Here is a 21,433-nt window from a genome sequence, read left to right as displayed (position 1 = left end):
TATCGTACCTGAGGTCTACTCATACCTTCGATCCCACAAGACCAACTATGAACTTTGATATTAAATGCTCGTATTGGTAGGTCCTGTGTAAATTATTTTTTAAATCTTATTTAGTGGATATTCGAAAATTTTGTCTAATTGGTTTTCAGCCCCTTAAAACTCTAAAACGAGACGATACGAACATATTGTTTTATACTTTTATTTTTAATCTTTTTTTCGTCTAATTTGATTTTTTTATTTCTGCGCAGTTCATGATGTAGTTAACAGTGTCGTGTTGTGTTAGTGTAAGTGCGGGACTAGTACTGCCTGGTACAACGTGTTGCATTGATCATTCCGTTGATCGCTGTTCTGTGCAACGTTGATCATAGTGCTGGTTGATTGTTGATCATGTTGATCACTCAGTACACTGCCTTGCTGCTCCAGACCACCAAGAAAACAGCTGTGGTCAATCCCACCTGCGTTCACGCGGAATACAGGTATAGAACAGTGAAGTTGAATAGAACAGGTATAGTACAGTTAAATTGAAGTGACAATTCAATGCATTCTTTGTTTATATGTATTCTTCGTTCTTCATCAACTATTATTGTCTAGCTATGTTTATTTATTGAAATACGGTTCTCTTGGGTTGGTTTGCTAAAATATTGTAAGTGTCAAACCCGTAGTTGCGTATTTAGAGCTTTTATGAGGTTTAGCCATTGAAATTATGTACAAAACACGTGCTACCGTAAAGACTAATTCACCGATTCCTATGTTAATTTATGTTTAAGTTCATTAAAATACATTTGATGGTTATTTCTTTAGCAAAACACAGTCTTGAATTCTATTTTTTTTTCACTCTATTTCTATTGCAATACATAACTGCATTACATGAAATGTGGTGGAAATCTAATTCGGCATGAGATCAAAAGTCCAGCTGAATTCCTTGCAGCTCTCAAAAAGATTAAGTCCTTGGCCCTGTCACAAAATGGGATTGCTCCCGGTCATCTAGTATTGCTGAGTCCCCTTTATGTCCAAACACACTTTCATCTTTCGTGAGCAAATCGACCTCTGGAGATCCAAGGGATCTCCCTTTCTTGACATTTTGGGGGGTCTCTTTTCTTGACGTTTTGTGTTTATTTGACATCTTATTTGCACGACTACCTACTCAAATTTTATCAGGACTGTCCATAAACAAATTGAGGTGGCGATTTAAAAAATAAGCTGTGTACCATAACGAGCTAATAATTTTGAAATTTTAAAATTTTAAAAATCCAGTTTAGATTTTGTATTTTTTTTGTCATTCTTTTGTTCCAGCGTTTTGATATTTGTTCGCGGTAGCCTTATTGAATCAACATTGTTGCTATTTAGTTGATGTTGGCATCTTTGCTATACACCGGACGACGAACTCGAGGCAAGGAAGTAGTAATTGACTACAAGAGGTTGAATTGTTTTAACGTTCCGCCTTACGACTGCGGAAGTACAGGACATTGAGCAAATATAAACCTCCAGTAGAAACCGTGATGTTCGTTAATAGGAAGACAGCAAAATAATAATAAGCTGTACCAATGAATGATAGAGGACAAGGAGTTCTTTGTTTAAAAAGCAATACTGTATGTACATACAAGCTGCAAGTTAACTAAAGTTAATCGAAAATGTATAAGTTAAATAGTTATTTAGTACTATCTACTTAATAACTATTTGACTTATTGCGTGTTATTCATACAATCGGTTTATTTGATATTTACTCAAAATATTAAATTGCTTACCTCTTTTATCTTTATAAAGGTTTATGTTTGTTTAGATTTAATTTGTCGTATAATTTTACATTCTTTATGGGTCTATCGTCAGCTCTTATTGGAGTTTCTCAAGAATATAATAAATTGATTATCTAACGTTAAATTTGCGTAAAACGACTTATCCAGTGGATTTTGGGAAGCTTCATTTTCTAACAGTCACCCTTGGGCTCCGACAAAGGTGTTTTATACGTTAATCCCCCCCCCGTGGTTTAATTTTAATTTTAATTATTTTTTATTTTATTTTATGTTCAAATATTGTGACAGAATTGTTTCCGAAAAGCTGGTGCACCAGATAATTTCTAAATTGAATAATGATATTGTTTTCATTTATCTTTGTAAAATTTGCCTATAGCTTTGTAAGTCTATTTCAAATCAACCAATAGAATTACAAGTGATAAATCCATAATACCGGACATATTTTTAAAATCTACTTATGGCTCTTTCTGCGACTCAAACATGCTTCAAGTATATAAAGACAGGTGGAAGAGATTAGCAGTTGGTCCACGAACAAAGGAGTTTAAAGAGCAACAGTTGTCAGTTTGTTATTCTCTACAGAAGCCCAAACAATTATCTTGCTTAGCCTGACTTTGTCTCTATCGGCCGCTTAGTTCTTTGTTCTTCAGCCTTTACTGTCAAACTGACCAACTAAACGTTCAATAAAAGACTCTTTCTGCGACAGATCTTATTTGGCATTTTTAAGTATCAATAAAAGTGTTACGTCACACTAATAATCTTTACTATGACATCAATAAACACAATGCTTGCAAATTTTCTTTTAAATTTCACAAAATTTCCTTAAATTCTTGGTAAATTATTATGAAGAAAAAAATTCCGATTTTATTGTAAGTAGTTTTCCAGTGTTGAAAAATGCTTGCTTGCCTGAGAGACCTATAGTTTTTTTTTTGTTTTCTAGATAAGTGTACACCTTAAGATGGCCATCAAATCATTAGTTTTTTTTTCATGAAATTGTTTACCTAAAATTGAATAACCAAAACCCTATATGCATTGCCAGAAACATATAGCATATATAGCCAAAAGCCAAAACACAATAGTCAAAAGCCAAAAGCCAAACCCCTATAGCCAAAAGATATTTGATGGATGGGATTCGAGCCACTACAGAACAGATGCACAGAAGTTTATAATAAAACCCCTTTCTAATATATCCCAAAATCTTCCAAACCCAAACGACACGTTGATTCTACGTGATCTATGTTGAGCATTAACCGAATCAAATTTAAGTCTGTGTCAAGGTGGTGTGGATTCCAGAAGCTGCCCTTGAAGGCTGATGAAGTCTTCGATATCACTGACCTTGCACCAGTGTGTTATCATTCTGACCTTGACTTTTACTCACCAACCACCTTGAACCTTCCTGCTTGCATCGTTTACAACATTCCTTTACCTTACCTGTGTTGGCTATTAGCTTTATGATTACTTCCTTATGAAGTGACTTATGAAGTCCTAAACAACGATGTAAAGAACGAGTTGTTTATAATGTTGGTCCTGAACGAATCTGCAGCCAATGTGATTGCCGGTGGTTTGAACAAGGTTGGCAAGAAAATCGTCAGTTAATTCACCGTTTATTTGTATTCTGTTCCTTAATCTTTGTTATTTACTCACAAATCACCAAAAATACCATAGTTTTATTTCAGTTCACCATATAAGATTTTGTTGCGTATTGTTCAATGTCGAAAACCTACTTATAACATTTACTATCAAAATGCTATTCTTGTCAACGCTACTGTACAATAAAGAAAATGTGTCAAGCCCCTTGAAGATAAATCCATAAACAATTTATATAGAGAAATTAGTTATTCTCTATCAGAACAAAATAGGTCATTGGAGATAACGTACGGTGTTTAACAATTTTAATATGAAGGTAAGATTAGCCATAGATAAAATTATTAGTCAAAACAATTTTATAATGAAAGGATTTTTCTTTTTTTCCTAATTTTGGACGAAAAAAAAATCTTCTTGTACAACCCCTCTTCGGTTCCATTAGTAGGGGATCATGAATCAATTTAAGTAAATATTGTTTTTTGCGTTTATGACACAAATTTGATCCAAATCAGAGAATTTATTGTGCCTAAATGCGCCGCAATTGCCGATTTACAATGGTAGTCTTTTCTTTTTGGCTTTGTGGTCCTAGATAGTAATTTTAAAGCTTGATAACCAAGCTACCTTCAAAAAGGAAAACTTACTGATACCTCCTACTCCTAAGGAAAATAGCAAGACCAATATAAAATGTAGCCTGTAGTGTTAATACCTAACATATTTTTTATGTCATTGAAGACGTCCACATGATTACGTCACACAAGCCTACCAGTGCCAGTAACCTCGCTGTACTCATATACACTGTATTGTATGTCCTGTAAGTGTCATCCCCGGTGTTGTATGTCCTGGTGGTGTGGGACGTGTGGTGGGCCGAGGTGAAGGTTGACCACCGCCAACACACCCGGGGCCCGACGGAGGCTGATCTCTGGGGCGCTCTGGGAGTCTGCTTGGATAACTGTTAAACTGTGAAGTATAACAGAGCAGTTTCAGTTTGTGTCACCAATACATCCTAGTCTTGTAGACTCGAGCCCGGAACCATTTAACAAATTGCTTCAAGTTAGGTATATAGGAATGTGTCACTATCATATTGATAAAAGCCATTGATGTTCGACAGGATTTGAACCCGGAATCTCGGAGACTGAAACCCTGCACTCTTTGTTACCTCGCACGTTCCTCAATATTTTCTTGTGGTACTATCAAGGCTCTGCCCTACAACCGCGGAAAAATTATCAAACATTACTGATGGTGTAGGCTAGTTTAATTTTAGTGGATGCTAGCAAACATGATTTTTTTATTTAACGATGGTTGATATTTTGTGGGTTTCAAACTATTTTGAATGCGTAGGCCCATCACTCATCGTGTCACGGCTTTTGATTATTAATATTTTGCTATGTGTTTCATACGTCAATAATTCAAGTTTTTTTAGGCCTATATCAAACATGACTCTATGTAATTTAAATCGACTACTGTTTGTTTCAGGTACGATAAACAGTTTATATACCAATTCACCTTAAAAGGCCAGTAACGTTCGTTTTTAGAATTAGACACTTCTATGAGATAAGGTATCTGCTAAAGAAAAATATGGGCAGACTAATGCATTACACGTTTGCCTTTCGAAATAGCATAAACCCTCTGCCCTTTAGAAACATGCATTAATGTAACACAAAATACAGTATTAGTTATTTACGTAATTTACCAAGCTAATCTACTGAGCTGCATTCTTAGATAGTCCTACTCCGTCATATAAACATACTGTACTAATTTTGAATTTTCATTCTCATGACTCATTGGGAAACAATTTTAACGTATGACCTTTTGAACCTACATATATATATATATAAAAAAAAATTGCTTGTCTTCTGGTAGCCTACTTAACTACAGTAGTACAGTGTATAATGTAAAGTACATCCCCTCTCTTTATCAGCACACGCAAACTAAAGCAGAATTAAAACACACATCAAACAACGGTGACTTAAAACTAGAAAGGCAAGTCTACTTGTAGAGTTATTTATACATCGATGCTTGTACCAAATTAAAAGTCTTAATCATCATATTAGTTTTATCACTGCAGGGGGAAGTGGATTTATTACGTTTGGCGATTTTCAGCTTCTTTAGACTACATAACGCTTCACGTTAACCAAACCTGTTTTTTTACGTTAGGATAACACCCTATGCAAACTCCTATTTACTCTGATTCAGCTCCAACATTCCACAACTCCAGTCTGCCACCTACTGCGTCTCTGATCTCATGACAACAGTTTTCATCGTTCTCATGTCTCAAGGTTGCAACTCCACCGTTTCTCTCACCTTTTCACTTCACACTTTATCCGTCTTCGCCTCCTCTCTTTTACGCAATCCTTCTCTTGTTTCACACGCGTTCGTTCAACCTCCTTTCCCGGGATACGTAGGTGTGAAGGCATTTCCGATTGTGGTTGCTTAACGTATATACGTTTCATTATTAACACTTAGTGTTCGCAAGGTATTCAAGATGCATGTAATAGTAATTGTGTGTGTTTGTTGCAACACTAATGAAAAGTAACGGTTTTACTAATATTCTCGTAGGTTAGGAAGTCAAGCCACTAATTTGTTACACTGTATATTCACTGCAGTATAATTGACTACCTGTATACTCTCTCGTATAATCTGTTGTCAGTTTCAAAAGAAAACTTGGTAAAATGATGATTGAAATAGTTGGCTTTTGTTAAGATTTGGTAGGTGTTAAACGTTGTAGCCACCCTTTCAAAAATGGTTAATGATTTCTAGTATCAGTCGTAGGATTTTTAAGTATTTTCACAATTATGAGTATGACTTTGCCTTAAGGTAAATGCCTTCACTTAAAATATTTATATTGTATTATCTAGGCTACGTCAACGTGTCCTCAGTCAAAAACAATGTGAAAAATTTACTGCATACCTTTACAATTAATTTCATATCCTTTCAGTGTAGCCATCCAATATTATTTAAGATTATTCAAAAAGTGGTTTTTTTAAGATCTGAAATATTTTCAAAGCTCATAACCGTTTAAAGAAGTCACTGAGTTCCCGGGCTTTTCCCGCGTTATTGTGGCAATCTTCTCTTATTGCCGCCAAATCCGCGCTCTCCGAAACAGACCCTTGATGCTGAGGCCCGTCAAACATTTACATCAGAATTGCCCTTTATTTCGCCACACTGATTTAATAAAGCCCTCATCCAAAATAAATGGGAGTATAGGAACAGTAAAAGTAAATTAGATCGGAATATTTTAATAAAGGTTGCTGCTAAATGAAAGAATTTGCTGTTTGTTGCGGTCTCCCCCCTTTGTGGAAGAGTGCCTGTGATGAAACCCCTTAAACAAGTATAAAAATGGAATTGTAATTTAGTAGGACGTTGTTGAAATGATACCGGATAAAATTCGAGTTCGACAAACTAAGATATTTTCTAAACAAACTTACGGTACACTCTCTTCGCACCGGGTTGGTTCGAATTTCAAAACTCTGATATTTTACTTCTAGGATGGTAATGTTAATATTTGATAAGCATTGCGTATTATATTTGGTGCGCCCATCTAGTGGAAAAAGGCCTTTGTCTTACCGTGATAAAAATCTTGAATTACTATTGGTGTTTAGCTATACACCTGCCTAGATAGTACATGATAATGCCAAGTGCCCACTCTAGCCTAAAACAACATGCTGTATACATTTCATGTATTACTTTGTTGTTTAAACAAAGAAAAATATTAATTAAACCTTTTACTGTACTTTCAGCTATGTTTGAGCCAACGACCCTTATTTTAGCGAATTTCCCTATAGGGAAGTAGCTATTACCGTAGGTGGCACGGTAAGACCTAGACCCGGGACCGATTTACTTTTTCATTTTGATGTCCCCAGAGGCCAAAAACACCATTCGTTCAAATTTTTATATATGTATATATATAGACTTATATATATATATATATATATACGTCCGTGAACGCGATAACTAGAGTAATTTTTGTCCGATTTTGATGACATTCGGTTTAAAGGTGTAAAGCGGGATAAACTTGAATGAGTTCGCGAACCAGCACGATCGGACCATGGAAACGGGGGGTTTTATGGGGTAAAAATTGGGTTTTCTCACTTTTGACCCTCAAAACACAAAATTTCCCGATTTATCTTTTAACCTTTTTAAAGAGCTTAAAAAAACAAATAATTTAGTATATAAAAGTATTTTTGTTCGATTATTAGTAACGAAGAAAATAAAAAAAAATTGTAAATTAAAAAAAATCCCATGTTATTCTTATGGAGAATATTGTCAAATGTTGTAGTTTGCTTGTTTATGGATATATTTAGATCAAACTTGGCAAATTTATTTATTTTTTACTAATCTATCAATATTTTACTCAAAAACACACTTTATTAGTTTCCTTGTAGCAGCAAACCTAGGTACTCGTTAAACCTAATGTTATTAAAATATATTTAACTGAAAATCAATTTAGACAAATGGAAATTCGCTTAGTCGGCAGGTTTGCTGCGGCGGGGGTATATTTTTGTAAAAGCTGTAGCCAAAATTATAAACACAAATAACTTATATTCTTAAGAACCCCTATTGAGCACCTGTCAGAGAGTGTTGCTGTAACTTATAACTCATACTAAACAGTTAGGGCGACTTATTGAAAACAGTGTACGTCCAATTTAACTAGTACTGTATAATATTGTGGAAAACTGAAATAGAATACATCAACAGCAGCACAATTAATTATGATAGAATTATTAAATGTTATTTTTCAGTCATGCTCTGTAACTACGGATGTCTAATTAAGTACACACAAAATACTTACATCACTGTAAACGACATTTCACATTTTCTCTGAAAGTTCTTGTTTCAAGATGGAGGAACGAAAATAAGTTTCCACGTTGTTAGTTTTAATAGGCTGCTTTCAAAGGATCTTACCTTGAGTCTTGTTAATTTCCTTTTGAGCCCGTTTCAAGCCACGGTCGGGTTGTCAAAGCTATGCAAACTAAGCGACGCTCTTTTTGGTGATTCATTGTTCATTTTCTTGAGCTGACATTCATCGAGATCTTTGACTCGAAACAAATCTTAGGCTTGAAGAAACAAATACTTTTCAACCTTTCATTAGGGTTTAGGAAACCTTTGTACTTTGTTTAGCTAACGTTTTATTTGGAATGTTTATACTGTTGTTTTGACTTGCTATTCGTTTAACTCTCTGTAAAAAGTTCCAGTGTTGAATAGTCATACAGCATATTTTATAGCGAAGTAACTAAAGAATATTATAAAATCCTCGCACATCTTACGATTGTTTGGATTTTGCTTTTCCAAAACCAGTTATGCAAGACGAGCAACATCAGCAAGACAATTGATTTCCCAACAAGTTAAACTCTAGACACATATGATATATATTTGAAAATGTATGAAATTTATTTCTTAGGAGTACGGTAGCTGTAAAGCATAACGTACAAGTATTTAAGATATATTTTAAAATAATTTTCTAGCTTACAAACATTTTTTTAAATTTTCAAGTCTATTTACGATAGACCATGTTCATGAACTCAACGTAGTTGTCCTTTTCTCCATCAGTATATCCGATAGAATTAGTATTACAGCTAATTTAAAATGAGAATTATGATGTTATTTTTTTGTATTTTAAACCAAGCTGCCTTTTTTCACCATTTAATTTTTACGTTTTGCTCATGTAAATTTCATTATTTGGATTTTAGAGTTTCTACTAACTAACTTTTAACTATTTCCTCGTACATTTTCTCCTAATTCGTATTGTAGACATGTGATATGGAAATAACTATTTTAACTATGAGAATTGAGATCCACACTGAAAAGCTATGAAACGATATCAGACCCCTCAATCATTAAAAAATATATAACAAATTGAATGAATAATATCTATTAACAAATATTATTCAAAATAAACCTTAAATCCCTTGTCACAATTGAAGATTCAAAGATTTCTTTTTCTCAGTTTCACAAGTTTACGTTTTACAAAATATGCTACTGGATTTGAAAGTATTTTGAACGAAACAGTCCATAATTTTAAAAATCATGTTAAATAATGTTAATAAGAGCAGAATAAGAACAGTTTAGAGTTGAAGATGTGGATGCGAATTATTGAGACGCCTCGCCAACTCCCAGAAGGGTAGTTAGACTTCCATCGCTCTGGAGAGGGTAGTTGTGTTAGTGGATGTTAATTGCCAGTATAGCAAACACATTTTATTAGTGTGTTAAGTCAAATCATCAACGTAAATTATAATTGTTCTGATATGCATCCTCAGCTCACCCAGTACTAAAAACACCCTATTTTTGTTGACCATTTTAAAATAGTTATATACAATCGATCACCTTTTTGCCACCCCCTGTAGTGTGTGAAAATTCTCCAAAAAACATACTTCGAAAAGCACTACTCCGATAAATAATACGCATCCAAGGCAGTGCTCCGAAAATAATACGCATCCAAGGCACTACTGCGAAAGAATGTACACGGTTCGAGCATTGCCTTTCTAAATTATGACTTCAGAGCAACGTCGGGCTTTTACCACCATCACTCATAGTGAGATACATCACAGCCTCCAAGAGGAGGGTATGGAGATATATTTAAGATATTCTATGGTACAGTATTACTAATTCTCCGTTATCTCGAACGTTTTCACTCAGAGAAAGTTATCATTCTACGGGTTCAATGAAAACGTTAATGAATTCGCAACATACATGAGAATGATTTTACTTAATACAGAGAAGAGTTCTAATTGTAATTAATAAACAAGTACTCGTTTCAAACTTTGTTTTAACACAAGCCGTATCAAAACTACATTTTGGTTCCTAAACGTTTTGTCTCAAAAGTAATTGTTCTCTCGAAGATTTTTGTTCAATATCCAAGTCTGACAGAGATATTCTATTCGGTGCGGAGAAGTCACGGACGTTACAATGGCTTATTTGCAGCACAACACAGCAACTCGGGTGGTTGTTGCTTAGGAATGGCCGCTTCATCTGTATTCATGCTGGCGCTACAGATTTCCTCACATTTTGAATTTTCAATGTATATCCCTTTATTTGTTAAACGTTGACACATTAAAGGGAGCGGATCACAAATGGTATCCAACGAAATAATGAAAAAAAGTTGGTATATGCTTTTTAACGTGTATAACACTAAAATGTTTGGATTTTCCCCCAGCACAGTTTCTCAAAATCATGGGATCACGATTACTGTGCATAGAGAGTTCCAATAGGAGAACGTTCTCATCTCCAAAGACTCATCTCTTTCTTAGCTAACTGGTGATTAGCATGATTTGAACCAGAATCTAGGAAAGGAATTTCGCTCTAACCTCTTGACTGGCCAGACTCAGTTGTGATAGATAGTGGTTCAGTTTCTGTATAGTTAAGAATTGTTAAAAGTCGTCCATTATTAGTTCTTCGATTATGGTCTTCCTGCAATTGTCGTGATTTTTCTCTCAATGTTTGTTTGATATCAGTAGAAGTACATACTTAGCTTAAAACAAATGTTAATGGACGATGACTCTATTATATTTGATGAATCTTCAGCTTTTGACTAAATAGGAACATGTTATAGAACGAGCTTATGGAACACCAGAAAAGTTTACTAAATCTGTTTGCTTTGAGTGTTTTTATTTATTTTTTAACTAGTCAATTCATAGCTTTTTGACTTGCATACGTTTTCACAATACCAATACCATTAGTACACCTGCACGTTCTTGAAGGTTAAATTAGTCATGTATTCCATGATCTTCAGTGTATGCATTCAGTGATTTTACTTTCTAATAGAAACGAATGAAGTCGCCAATTAAAGAATGTGTTTACACACTATTTTTTCAATACATTCGAAAAGCTCATACTATTTTCGTTATGATTCTTTCGCTTCTAAAGCAGTTATAGCTGAGGCAATAAATTATGCTGAGCAAAGTTATTCTCTTGAATTTCTGCTGTAATATTCTCCGTTCTCATGGGAACAGTTGAGACCATCAGGGTATTTCCCCAGGAGAACTTTAGCGACGAGGCCCGAGTATTATTGCCAGCATTCGCTTAATGACTCACAAACAGGGAATTGAATTAAATAAACTCATCTTTCACACTGGTGAAGTGTTTGTTTTGAGTGTTACACTCCTTTTGTTGTTTATTGTAGCGACTTTATATGCAAAAAGATACCCTAAAAGATATCCAAATACATATTTTATATATTTTTTTAGCCTGATCATATTCATTAATACTTCCTACATTTTACGTTATAAACTGAATGTTTAAAACATGGTTATTTTTTAAAAACCTAAAATAATTCTTTGGCATGCTAATTTTTAGACTTGGATATTTTTTTCTTTGGTAATGTGTAAAATATATTGCTGAAACTTACTTCCATAAGAATTTACTGTGTTAAACGATCACAAACTACACCATATTACAAATTATGTGTTTTAACATTGAAGTTTGAGGTTGAATCAACTCTCTAGACGTAAAATACAATGTTGCCGTTCGCTGTCATCTTTATAGCTTTTAAAATCACTTTCCTTAATACGAGCTGTTTAAGGCTCCGATAAATGTTTGAAAACGTTCTAAAGGTAAAAAGTCAGTGAAAATGTTTTATATTTGCCAAAAATCAAAAGCTTTCAATAAGTTTTTGCAGAGACATGAAATTAATGGTAATTTTTATTAGAGTATCCGAGTAGTTATATGTTAAAATTGTATGGTTTATTAGGTATATATACTGTAAGGTTATATACAGGGTGTCCGGTCATAAGTGTTAAATAAAATTTTGCCTCAAACTACATAGTAATGGTGACCTAATGACGCACATTTCCGAACTCGGCGGAACTCGGTAACCGAGAAATAAATTGCTGAATGTTAATTAAATTTTCGTCGGTATTAAAAATAATTGTTTAACAAAGAATTTTAAGTAGAATATTTTTCCGTACCCCAATGATTGTCTGTTATATCTATTTAAAATTGTGTGAGGATTCTGAAAATGATATTTAAATTAACAATTAGTGCATTTTTAACAGAGTAATATAACCTTTTTCATGACAACTGCAATAATTTTTGGAAAACCTTAATTTATTTGTTATTCCCTAACGGTTGAGGTTGGGAACCTCAAATGTGCGTCATTAGGTCGCCATTACAATGTAGTTTGAGGCAAAATTTTATTTAACACTTATGACCGGACACCCTTACACTTGTAGAATTAGTGGGCTGAAAAGTAATTGGTGGTATTTCATATTTAAATGTAAATTTAATTGCAAAACAAATGTATTACAAATCAATGCCAATTAATCCCAAACATTTGTGTAAACAATCTTGAAACTCGTGTTATACTTTTTGCTTAAAATACTTCATCCAGGTTTTAGTTGTTGGACGTTAAACTAATTTAAACTTTTACAGTTCAAACATCAAATGAGTGTTCAAGATGCGTGTTTTATTCATTACTTACACCAATGTACTGAAAGCTTCTCTACATCTCCTCTTTAGGCTCTGCTTATAAATTGCTCATCTGAATGCATTACTCTGCTTTGTGTAAAACACTGAAGCTTGGCTCGCCGTTGGAGATTGCCTGGTCAGATCCTGTTTGCGATATTTTTGCTAAATTATTCCAAATTTGTATTTTCTCCGCTTATCACAAGGAATAGTATTATTTGAGCACTATTTACAAAACTCTGATAAGAAAATTAATATAACTACGAAGCCTATTTATCGTCAAATATGAAAATATCTTCCAAGTGATTTTTGGTAATTCTTCAAAACCCAATTATATAATATTGCGAATTAATATCCAGCCCTCTATTTTTAGTTAGCATTTACCAATTTTTAGTTGTCCCCTATATACCCTTAAAGGGGGATGTGGGCAAAATGTTGATTTCTTGCAAAAGGCTAAGTCATCATATAATATGTAGAACTTGCAAAAATTTTATCTTACGCAGTTTAATCTATTTTTGGGTGTGTTTACTTTTTAAACACCCTGTATAGTTCGCTATTTTATTTTTATATTACAATTAATCGATTATAAACAGATTTTTTTTATTTGGCGTTTAAATCAATTATAAGATTTTCATAATAATAATGCCCTATTTTTGAACCGTTTATGTTTTGCCTACTTTGGATTCGAATTAATTGAAATGCGAATTCTTTAAGATTTAAACAATTTTAAACCCCTCTTGTTATAAATAAACTTATAACATTGACAAGTAAAATTTCATGTTGTAAAATATAAAACTTAATCTTTTCCCTAATGAGCCCTATGGCTATATCTCAAAGCGTTATAACTTTTAGTTTTTACATACTGTGATCACTTCATGTACTCAAGACCCTACCAGATATAAATTCTCTCACTTGCATACCACTGGGGCACTTGTTTTATATTTATAGCCTCGCCAAAGCCACTTATTTATGGCGAGTCTTTAACTTACACTTTAAAACTCTCGTCTTTTTCAGATTCCAGAAGTTTTAGTAGATGCAGTAATCCTTCGATGTTTTACGAGAAAGTTTTGATAAATGTTTACGCAGGTTTTGATAAAGTTGTTAATTTTAAATATTAACGTTTACTACTGATGGTTTAGTTAGTCATTGAATACTTTGTTAAATAGTGTGCGAGGCTTGGCTAGTTTGGTAGTTAAGTGTGGGACTTTTGTTCTGGAGGACGGGTTCAAAACCCTCCAATTACAAATTATGTTGTGCAATGGAAAAACGTTAAGGCGACCCTCTGGTTTTAAGTCCATATTAAACTGTAGATTCACTTGTATAGAAAACAAAATCAGGGTCGTTCTAAGGCTAGAGTAACATTTTTTGAACTTGAAAACACTTGTGGTAAGTTACAGGTACTTCATTATATTGAAATAGTGGTGCTTAGTATATTTTGTCCCTAGTATTATACTTTTGTGTTGGCCTATTGAAGAACAGCAGCAAGTTTTAAACTATTATTTTTGTCAAGTGTTAAATTTTATGATTGATCGGTTTCGAATAGTCACAAATTACAAATTAATTACACGGGGTAATGGATAGTTACGATTTATTTTTGCGTCTTTGTTATATAATCAGGTCTTTAATTTATCCCCCACAATTGTTACATGATAGCTCTCGTTAAAGTTTTCGTTTGAGTATTTTTCTTTCGTTTTTCGCCAACTGCGTGCCGTTTCTCATCCCCACACCCTGGATTACTCTGTGATATACAGACTGGGTGTCTTTAGTCGGATGATATAAATATCTGAGTGAACCTTTGCACCTGCACCTGTTGTATTTGTAGCGGTTTTTCTTATTTCAAATAATAAATTCTAAAGATTAAACCCTACTTTAAGGCAGAAGAGTGTGCTCAACACAATTAACAAACAATCAGGATCAATACTATTTTCTCCAGAAGAATAACATAAAGATGAAACACATTTTTCAATAGTAATAGGAGTTAGATAAACGTCTCAAACTTATTAATGGTGCACCGAGTAGTAAAAAATATTTTAAAGTCATAAAAATATATTGATACAAGTGTAAAAATAGTGTATTTTGTGGTGGGTTAGGTTATTAGTCAGACAACTTATTCCAAAGGATTGCAAAGATATTCAAATAGATAACTGGGCTGTAATAGTAACTTCTGAAAAAGGCGATTTTCTGCATAAAGTCTCCCTAGATTTCTTTGTGACACATCACTATATACAACTTTTTGTCACAGTTCTCCAATACATACTATAGGTTCAATACACTGAAGTGTGACTGAATTAAGCACCGTTTCAGGGATCGCGCATTAAATTAAAACATAAAAATATACTTTACGATAGTTGTTAAACCTGAGAAACCTACTATCGTACACATTTTCCGCAGAGGTAAAGTTTTACTACACTAAATGATTTACTCTCTGGAACATAATCCCGGAGAACCGCGATATTAAAATGCGCCGCTGTCGAGTACTTGCTGGAATTGCGCCAAACCACTTGCATGGTGGAATTTTCTTTATGTCTGCCTACGCTGAATACATAGTCGTTTATTTCTGCAAAGGCGTTTAGGAAACATGCGGTAGTGAGGATAAACGGGTTTGTGATCTGATACGTGCATGTTGCAAGGTGAAACTCTTCAACAATTTGAAGTATGGTTTTGCATAGTTTTGGAATGCTATTTTTGGTTATGTCCTTAAAACATTCAACATTTTATATTGGATCAGTTGTTTGTTGTAAAGAGTACGTGAAGAAATTGGCTGTGAATAGTAGTACTATGTAGGCCTCTCAATTCTTTGTAGTTTGATGTCAACAAAGTTTTAGGTTTAACCATTGACTATGTACCATACCGTTTATGGTTTATAGTCAATGGTTAAACTTTACAAATGCGCTCTACTTGTTCCATTATTACAAGTATTATGGTAGTCCAATTAATTATTCTCACTCAAATCATTCTACTTCGACGTTATTGTTCATAAGTTAATAAATACCAAGTAAAAGATCAAATAAATACAAAGCCTCAAGAGTTACCGAATGTCTTCAGCTAATCCAGGATAATAATTATAAGGAAGTGTGTTTACAATTCCCTTTCATGGTATTTGATTTGACATAGCTTAAAACCTTTAGAAAGGTTGATCATGATAATCTCAGCTTCTTGGAGAAAACGTTACTGGTTATGGCTAAAATTTAGATTTGTAACTACTAGTTTTAAACGATGCATGATGGATAGTATAATCGTAAATAACCAAATTTTTTTGACGGCTTGGCTACAACTAAAGGGAATTTATTATTGATCATTCTTTTATTTATCCTGCCCTGGCTTACTGATGGTCCACTCATCCGCCAAGACAGGCTCCACAATTTCAGAATAATTTATTTTTGTAAAAAAATACAACCGACTTCAAACGCTCTAAAAAGAATAAAATAATTTCAATAAAGTAAACTTTTGTATTAGGCAAGCTCTCGTATTTTAAGTCGGCGCGGCTCTATGATGATTTTTGATACAAAATTGAAAGAGGGTGTCCATATTGCAGGTGACTATATATAACTAAAGGTGTTAATCTGCATGTCTTTTTCATAGTTATGCGTTAAGTGTTATTTTATTACCGTAATCAGAGATCGGCATTATAGTGGTATTAACGAGTATCTTTAAAAAGCGTATAACGCATTTAAATGTTTCTTAATTGGAAAAGTAACGTTTTAATACTAAACTAGCTTCTTTTCCCTATCATAATATCAAACTAAATTATTTTCCTATTCATATAGAACATTTGTGTGTGTTATTTTCATAATGCATTTATTCTGAAGTAGGCCTAAACATAAAATACAAGAAGATATTTCCTTTAATATATAAACAAAACAGTTCAGTATGTTTTTTTTTATATATTTATGTTATCCAGCTACAGTTTATTAATTTTCAAAATACACACACAATATTTAGTTTCAATCATATTTGCAGTTTGTGCCGCGCCGACTTGAAATACGTGAGCTTGCCTAATACAAAAGTTTACTTTATTGAAATTATTTTATTCTTTTTAGAGCGTTTGAAGTCGGTTGTATTTTTTTACAAAAATAAATTATTTCATGATTTTTAGTGACTGTATAATTTTTATATATTAATTACTTGAGGATTTTTGATAAGCAAAACTGTTTGACACAATCAAAAGTTCCACGGAACAATCATTATTTTAAAACTGCTTGAGTCACCTGTTCAGGTTACATAATCAATGGGTATGAAAATAAACATTTTTAGATATTCCTTAAGAAAGAAAGAGTTGTCCATTACATTAGGCCTAATGAAAAACTAATTGTCTTTTCTAGATACATTGACATGTCAGACATCATCGTTTCCTGCAATCGGTGTACTTCTACATTATAAAAAGAAATACAGTAACGTCTCAAGCCTTTTGGAATGAAAGTTATTCCTCAGCTACCAGCACTAAAAAATCTCTCAAAAGTGGAAAATTGGTCGTTAACACGTATAGTACCTTTGGAAAATATTATATAAAAGATTGGTTCAGCTTAAAGTGGTGTAAGTCATGTAGGGGATTTTCTTTGCTCAAGATATAGCCTAGTCGAAACTGCAAATCATCTTCCTCTAGGACTTTCCGAAGCAGGCATAATAGTATTGATATGATATAGTAACTGGGTAGAGAATATTAATAAACATTCCACATCTGCAAATGAAATATGTATATGAAAGATTGGTTCAGCTAAAAGTGGTGCAAGCCATGTAGGTGGTTTTGTTTGATCAAGATATAGCCTAGTCGAAATTGCAAATCATCTTCCTCTAGGACTTTCCGAAGCAGGCATAATAGTATTGATATGATATAGTAACTGGGTAGAGAATACCAATAAACATTCCACATCTGCAAATGCATGTTTAGTAATTAAAATATTTATCACTTTTAAGACAATTGACGATTATGCACTGTCACACTTCTTAGGTCGTGTAAGGAATAATTGCATTTAATTTATATTTAGACCTGTTTTACGAATGCTTTGGTTTTCACAATACACCTTTATTTGTCAATATCATACAGCTATTCACTGAAACATATATGTTTTTGTAAGCCAGAATATTCAATACTAATAACAGAATTACTGTATACACAAATCAGGTCAAACGTTAAAATACATTTTTTATAGTAACCAAAACAAAATGCATTTTTCTCAATGTAATTCAAAGGCTCCATGGCAAGAAATAGTTTATTGATCAGTATGAAGCAACTGTTTTATGAAGAATTGTCTGTGGCTTCAATTAAATGGTTTCAACTAACAGCTGTAGGAATGATTATTTTTATTGCCTTCTCTGCACAAATGTAAACAATCTGCACAAATGTAAACAAAACAAATGTTGAATATTTAAGGTTTTCAGAATATTTCACCGAAACAAATATTATACTTAAACATAATATATAAGGTACCAAATAGAAATCCTCCTGGTTATTTTGGTGGTGGAACCACACTGATCGGTAAAAGAATCACAGATAAATTGGTGAACATACATAGGAAAAAAAAAACATCGCCACAAACAAATTGAGAACCTCCTCCTTTGTTGGTAGTGGGGAAGTCGGTTAAAAATATAAACTGTTTTGGTTTAGGCCTAACCATTATATTTGGAATTTCGTCAGAATCGCGTCCTTTTTTTTCAATAAAACATACACTGAAAAATTAGTACACGTGTAAGGTAATAACAAAATTCAACGTTTTTAATATGTTGAAGATTGTAGTTATATCTTATAATGCCAACTTGTCTAGTAATTACACTGTAAATCTAAGAATAATTTTAACGATATTACAATTTTCAAAGTCACACTAAGCAGTATGAGCACTAAGCAGTTCCTTTGAGAAGTGTAGCGTGCAGATCAGGCCACCATGGTGGCCTGTATTAATCTCACAGCAGACCTTATACTGCAAGACAGCTCTTGTCCTGCGTTTATGAACGTTTTCCGGTCTCCCGCTGGGCCTAGTCTTGTTATGCCATATCTTGCCGTTTTTACTGTGCCAAAGAAACATTCGCAATACAAAATCGCCAAAATCGGCTTGGAACGGGTATGGAATGCAATAGGTTGATGGTTGATTTTTTTTGGAGGTACCTTTATCATATGAATCATAAATTAAAATGCAGTTTTTAATATTTGATCTAACACACTGAATATTCTATGGGGATGATATTGTACCCTGCAATGTCTTTACCGATTTTAAGATCTATCTTATCCATGAACTCAATTAAATATTATTTTGTGGAAATGTTTAGATCTGTATACCCTATCCAAACCTGAGTAATAGGGAAAAATCTCTGTTGAAAAAGACAAGGTCTGTGGCCTTTCAAATTAAACGAGTGTCATATACCAAGCATTTATACAAAAAAATTAAAGTTTGCAATTTACACACAAACTGTAATCAAACCGATTGAGATATAAATTGACTGGCGCGGTAGTCAACGTTCCGTCCATGTTGTAATTGTAAACCATTCATTCTGGATAAATATCGGATAAAGTTTAGCGCGGACCACAAATAGCTTCATTTGCGTTGCGAACAATGTGAAATCAACTCTGAAAACGTGACCGGTCGTTTATACGCGCGATCGTTTGTATAAATTGCTTTTATTTATCGTTTAATGTGTTGTTTGCAAGCTTAAATTGCACTGCACTGTGAAACACTGTAGATAATGCAATGTAGTTAATTTTTTAAATATATTTCAAAAAAGTAAGTACCCTAGGAGTGAAAAAATACTGCAAATAAATTTAATGATATTTCAGAGTAAACAATACCATTAGAGTGAGAAGAAGTAAAAATAATGGCGGGAAGTGAACATTGGTGGGTAATGGGACCCCGGGGGCCATACGGATTCATTTGTTGGCGCCCTGCTTCGATACTGGGGCAATAAAACATTGCTTTGTAAATCTCTTAAAATTCTTTTAGGTATAAATTTTGTTTTGCAAATAGACCATTAGATTTCCTTGAAAATGGGTAATGTTCTCGTCTTGTGCTGGTCTAACAATGTTTGAGTGTTAAGTAAAGTGTACTAGCAATATGGTGGGTTTTCTAATACCTCCAAAACCCCCACTATCCAATAGGTAATGCTTATTCTATTGATAGACCCTTTGTCAGTAGTGGAGAATAAACTACGTTAACATTCCTGGTAGTTTTCTCGCCCACAACAACTGTTATAATGCGTTACTCAGATATTTGACATTTTAAATGGGATACTTACAGTCTAAGACATTTGATAAATTCAATAATTGAGGACTCAGGGTGCAAATTGAAAAAATCGAAAGATTTATAGTCTAAAGATTAAGTTCAATTATTCCTATAAGGATATATTAATACACCTGATAACATGTAGAGGCATTGTCTGAAAATTGTGTTTAAACAAATTCAAGATTTATCAGAACATTGCAATGTTGCTTAAGTAATATGGTTAGGAAGGGGAGGTTTTCGTTTAGGTTTATTCATTTTAAAACTACGACTTTGGTATATTTTCACTTCAGTAACGCAGAGGACTTCGTTATACCCTAGTCATTAGACATGTTTGTAGGGTTCGTGTGGGGGTTATCTTAGGAGATCGCCTCCTACCAGACTCCCACATGAGCTATTCATTGGCTAATTAACTAATCAGCCTGTAAACCTTATGTGGACAAGTTACTGGTAAATATTGTTTACATATTAACCTGCTAAGTGTATATTAGTAGTGTTTATAAATTATGTGAACTGAACTAATATTTCCTAAATGTTGGGTTATAAATCCAAATATCTCGATTCAGTTCTTAACTAATATTATACAGTATTACCAATGTAAGGGTGTAATGGGTGTGATTCTATCCTCCTTGTAATATTAGCCGACCTAAAATATAGCATCTCCTTGTAATATTAGCGTCTCTGACTTTTATTTATTATTTTATTTGGCGCGGGAGGAATAAGTTCAATCCACCTGCACATCCACCAAACCTTAAAAACGTTTGAATGAACTTTGGCTCCAACTGTTGAACATTAAACTGGTGTAGACACAAACAAAATTGTTAAAGAATCTAAAAATCGAATCATAAAACGAATCAAACATACCTTACAAAAGTATAAACTGCCGTTAGTAATTTTGGCAGCGCCAAAATACTCCTCTTTTTTAAGTTATTTTTTGTAAATGTTAGTTTAGGTAATTTCAGATATTTTTGCAGACATTTTCCAATACAATCGGTGAGGAGGAACAACAGGATTAGTTCACGAACTCTATATAACCGAAATACTATTTTCAAAGTTATACATATCGGAACACTATCTTTATTGTGGCAGTCTGAAGATATGTGTATAGAAGATACCCCCGCCGCAGCAAACCTGCAGACTAAGCGAATTTCCATTTGACTGATTGGATTTACACTGAAATGTCTACTTAAAAATATAACATTTATTCCCAATTTAAATAGAATTAGTTTAACAAGTACTTAGGTTTGCTGCATCAGGGAGGGTAAAATTGTGTTTTTTTTTTGTAAAATGTTAATAGTTAGTAAGAAATAAAATAATTTTCCAAATTTGATCAAAATACGTTCATAAACAAGCAAACTACAACAGTTTACTTATTCTCCATAAGAATAACATGGGAATTTTAAATTTACAATTTTTTGGAATTCTCTCCGTAACCGTTAAGCGCATAATAACGCTTCAATATACTAAATTATTTGTTTTTTTAAGCTCTACAAAATGGTT

General features: G+C 33.4%; 1 protein-coding gene across 3 annotated transcripts in view; it reads left to right on the top strand.

The window, feature by feature from the left end:
- LOC128986806 (protein sprint) overlaps nt 1-21,433 on the top strand; it is a 368,727-nt gene that overhangs the window by 117,680 nt on the left and 229,614 nt on the right. Inside the window, exon 1 of one of the 3 annotated variants that reach the window (XM_054407337.1) lies at nt 352-476. The exons of the other annotated variants lie outside the window; for them this stretch is intronic. Coding sequence (XP_054263312.1) covers nt 388-476 — 89 coding nt within the window. The 5' untranslated portion in view covers nt 352-387. Of the gene's footprint in view, nt 1-351; nt 477-21,433 lie in introns of those variants that run through there. 3 annotated transcript variants of the gene reach the window in all.

The sequence above is a fragment of the Macrosteles quadrilineatus genome, unplaced genomic scaffold (genome assembly GCF_028750875.1).
Source record: "Macrosteles quadrilineatus isolate MER2022 unplaced genomic scaffold, UCM_ALF_1.0 Scaffold_2__2_contigs__length_208266976, whole genome shotgun sequence".
Taxonomy (NCBI): Eukaryota; Metazoa; Arthropoda; class Insecta; order Hemiptera; family Cicadellidae; genus Macrosteles; species Macrosteles quadrilineatus.
This window is presented reverse-complemented; position numbering and strand designations above follow the sequence as displayed.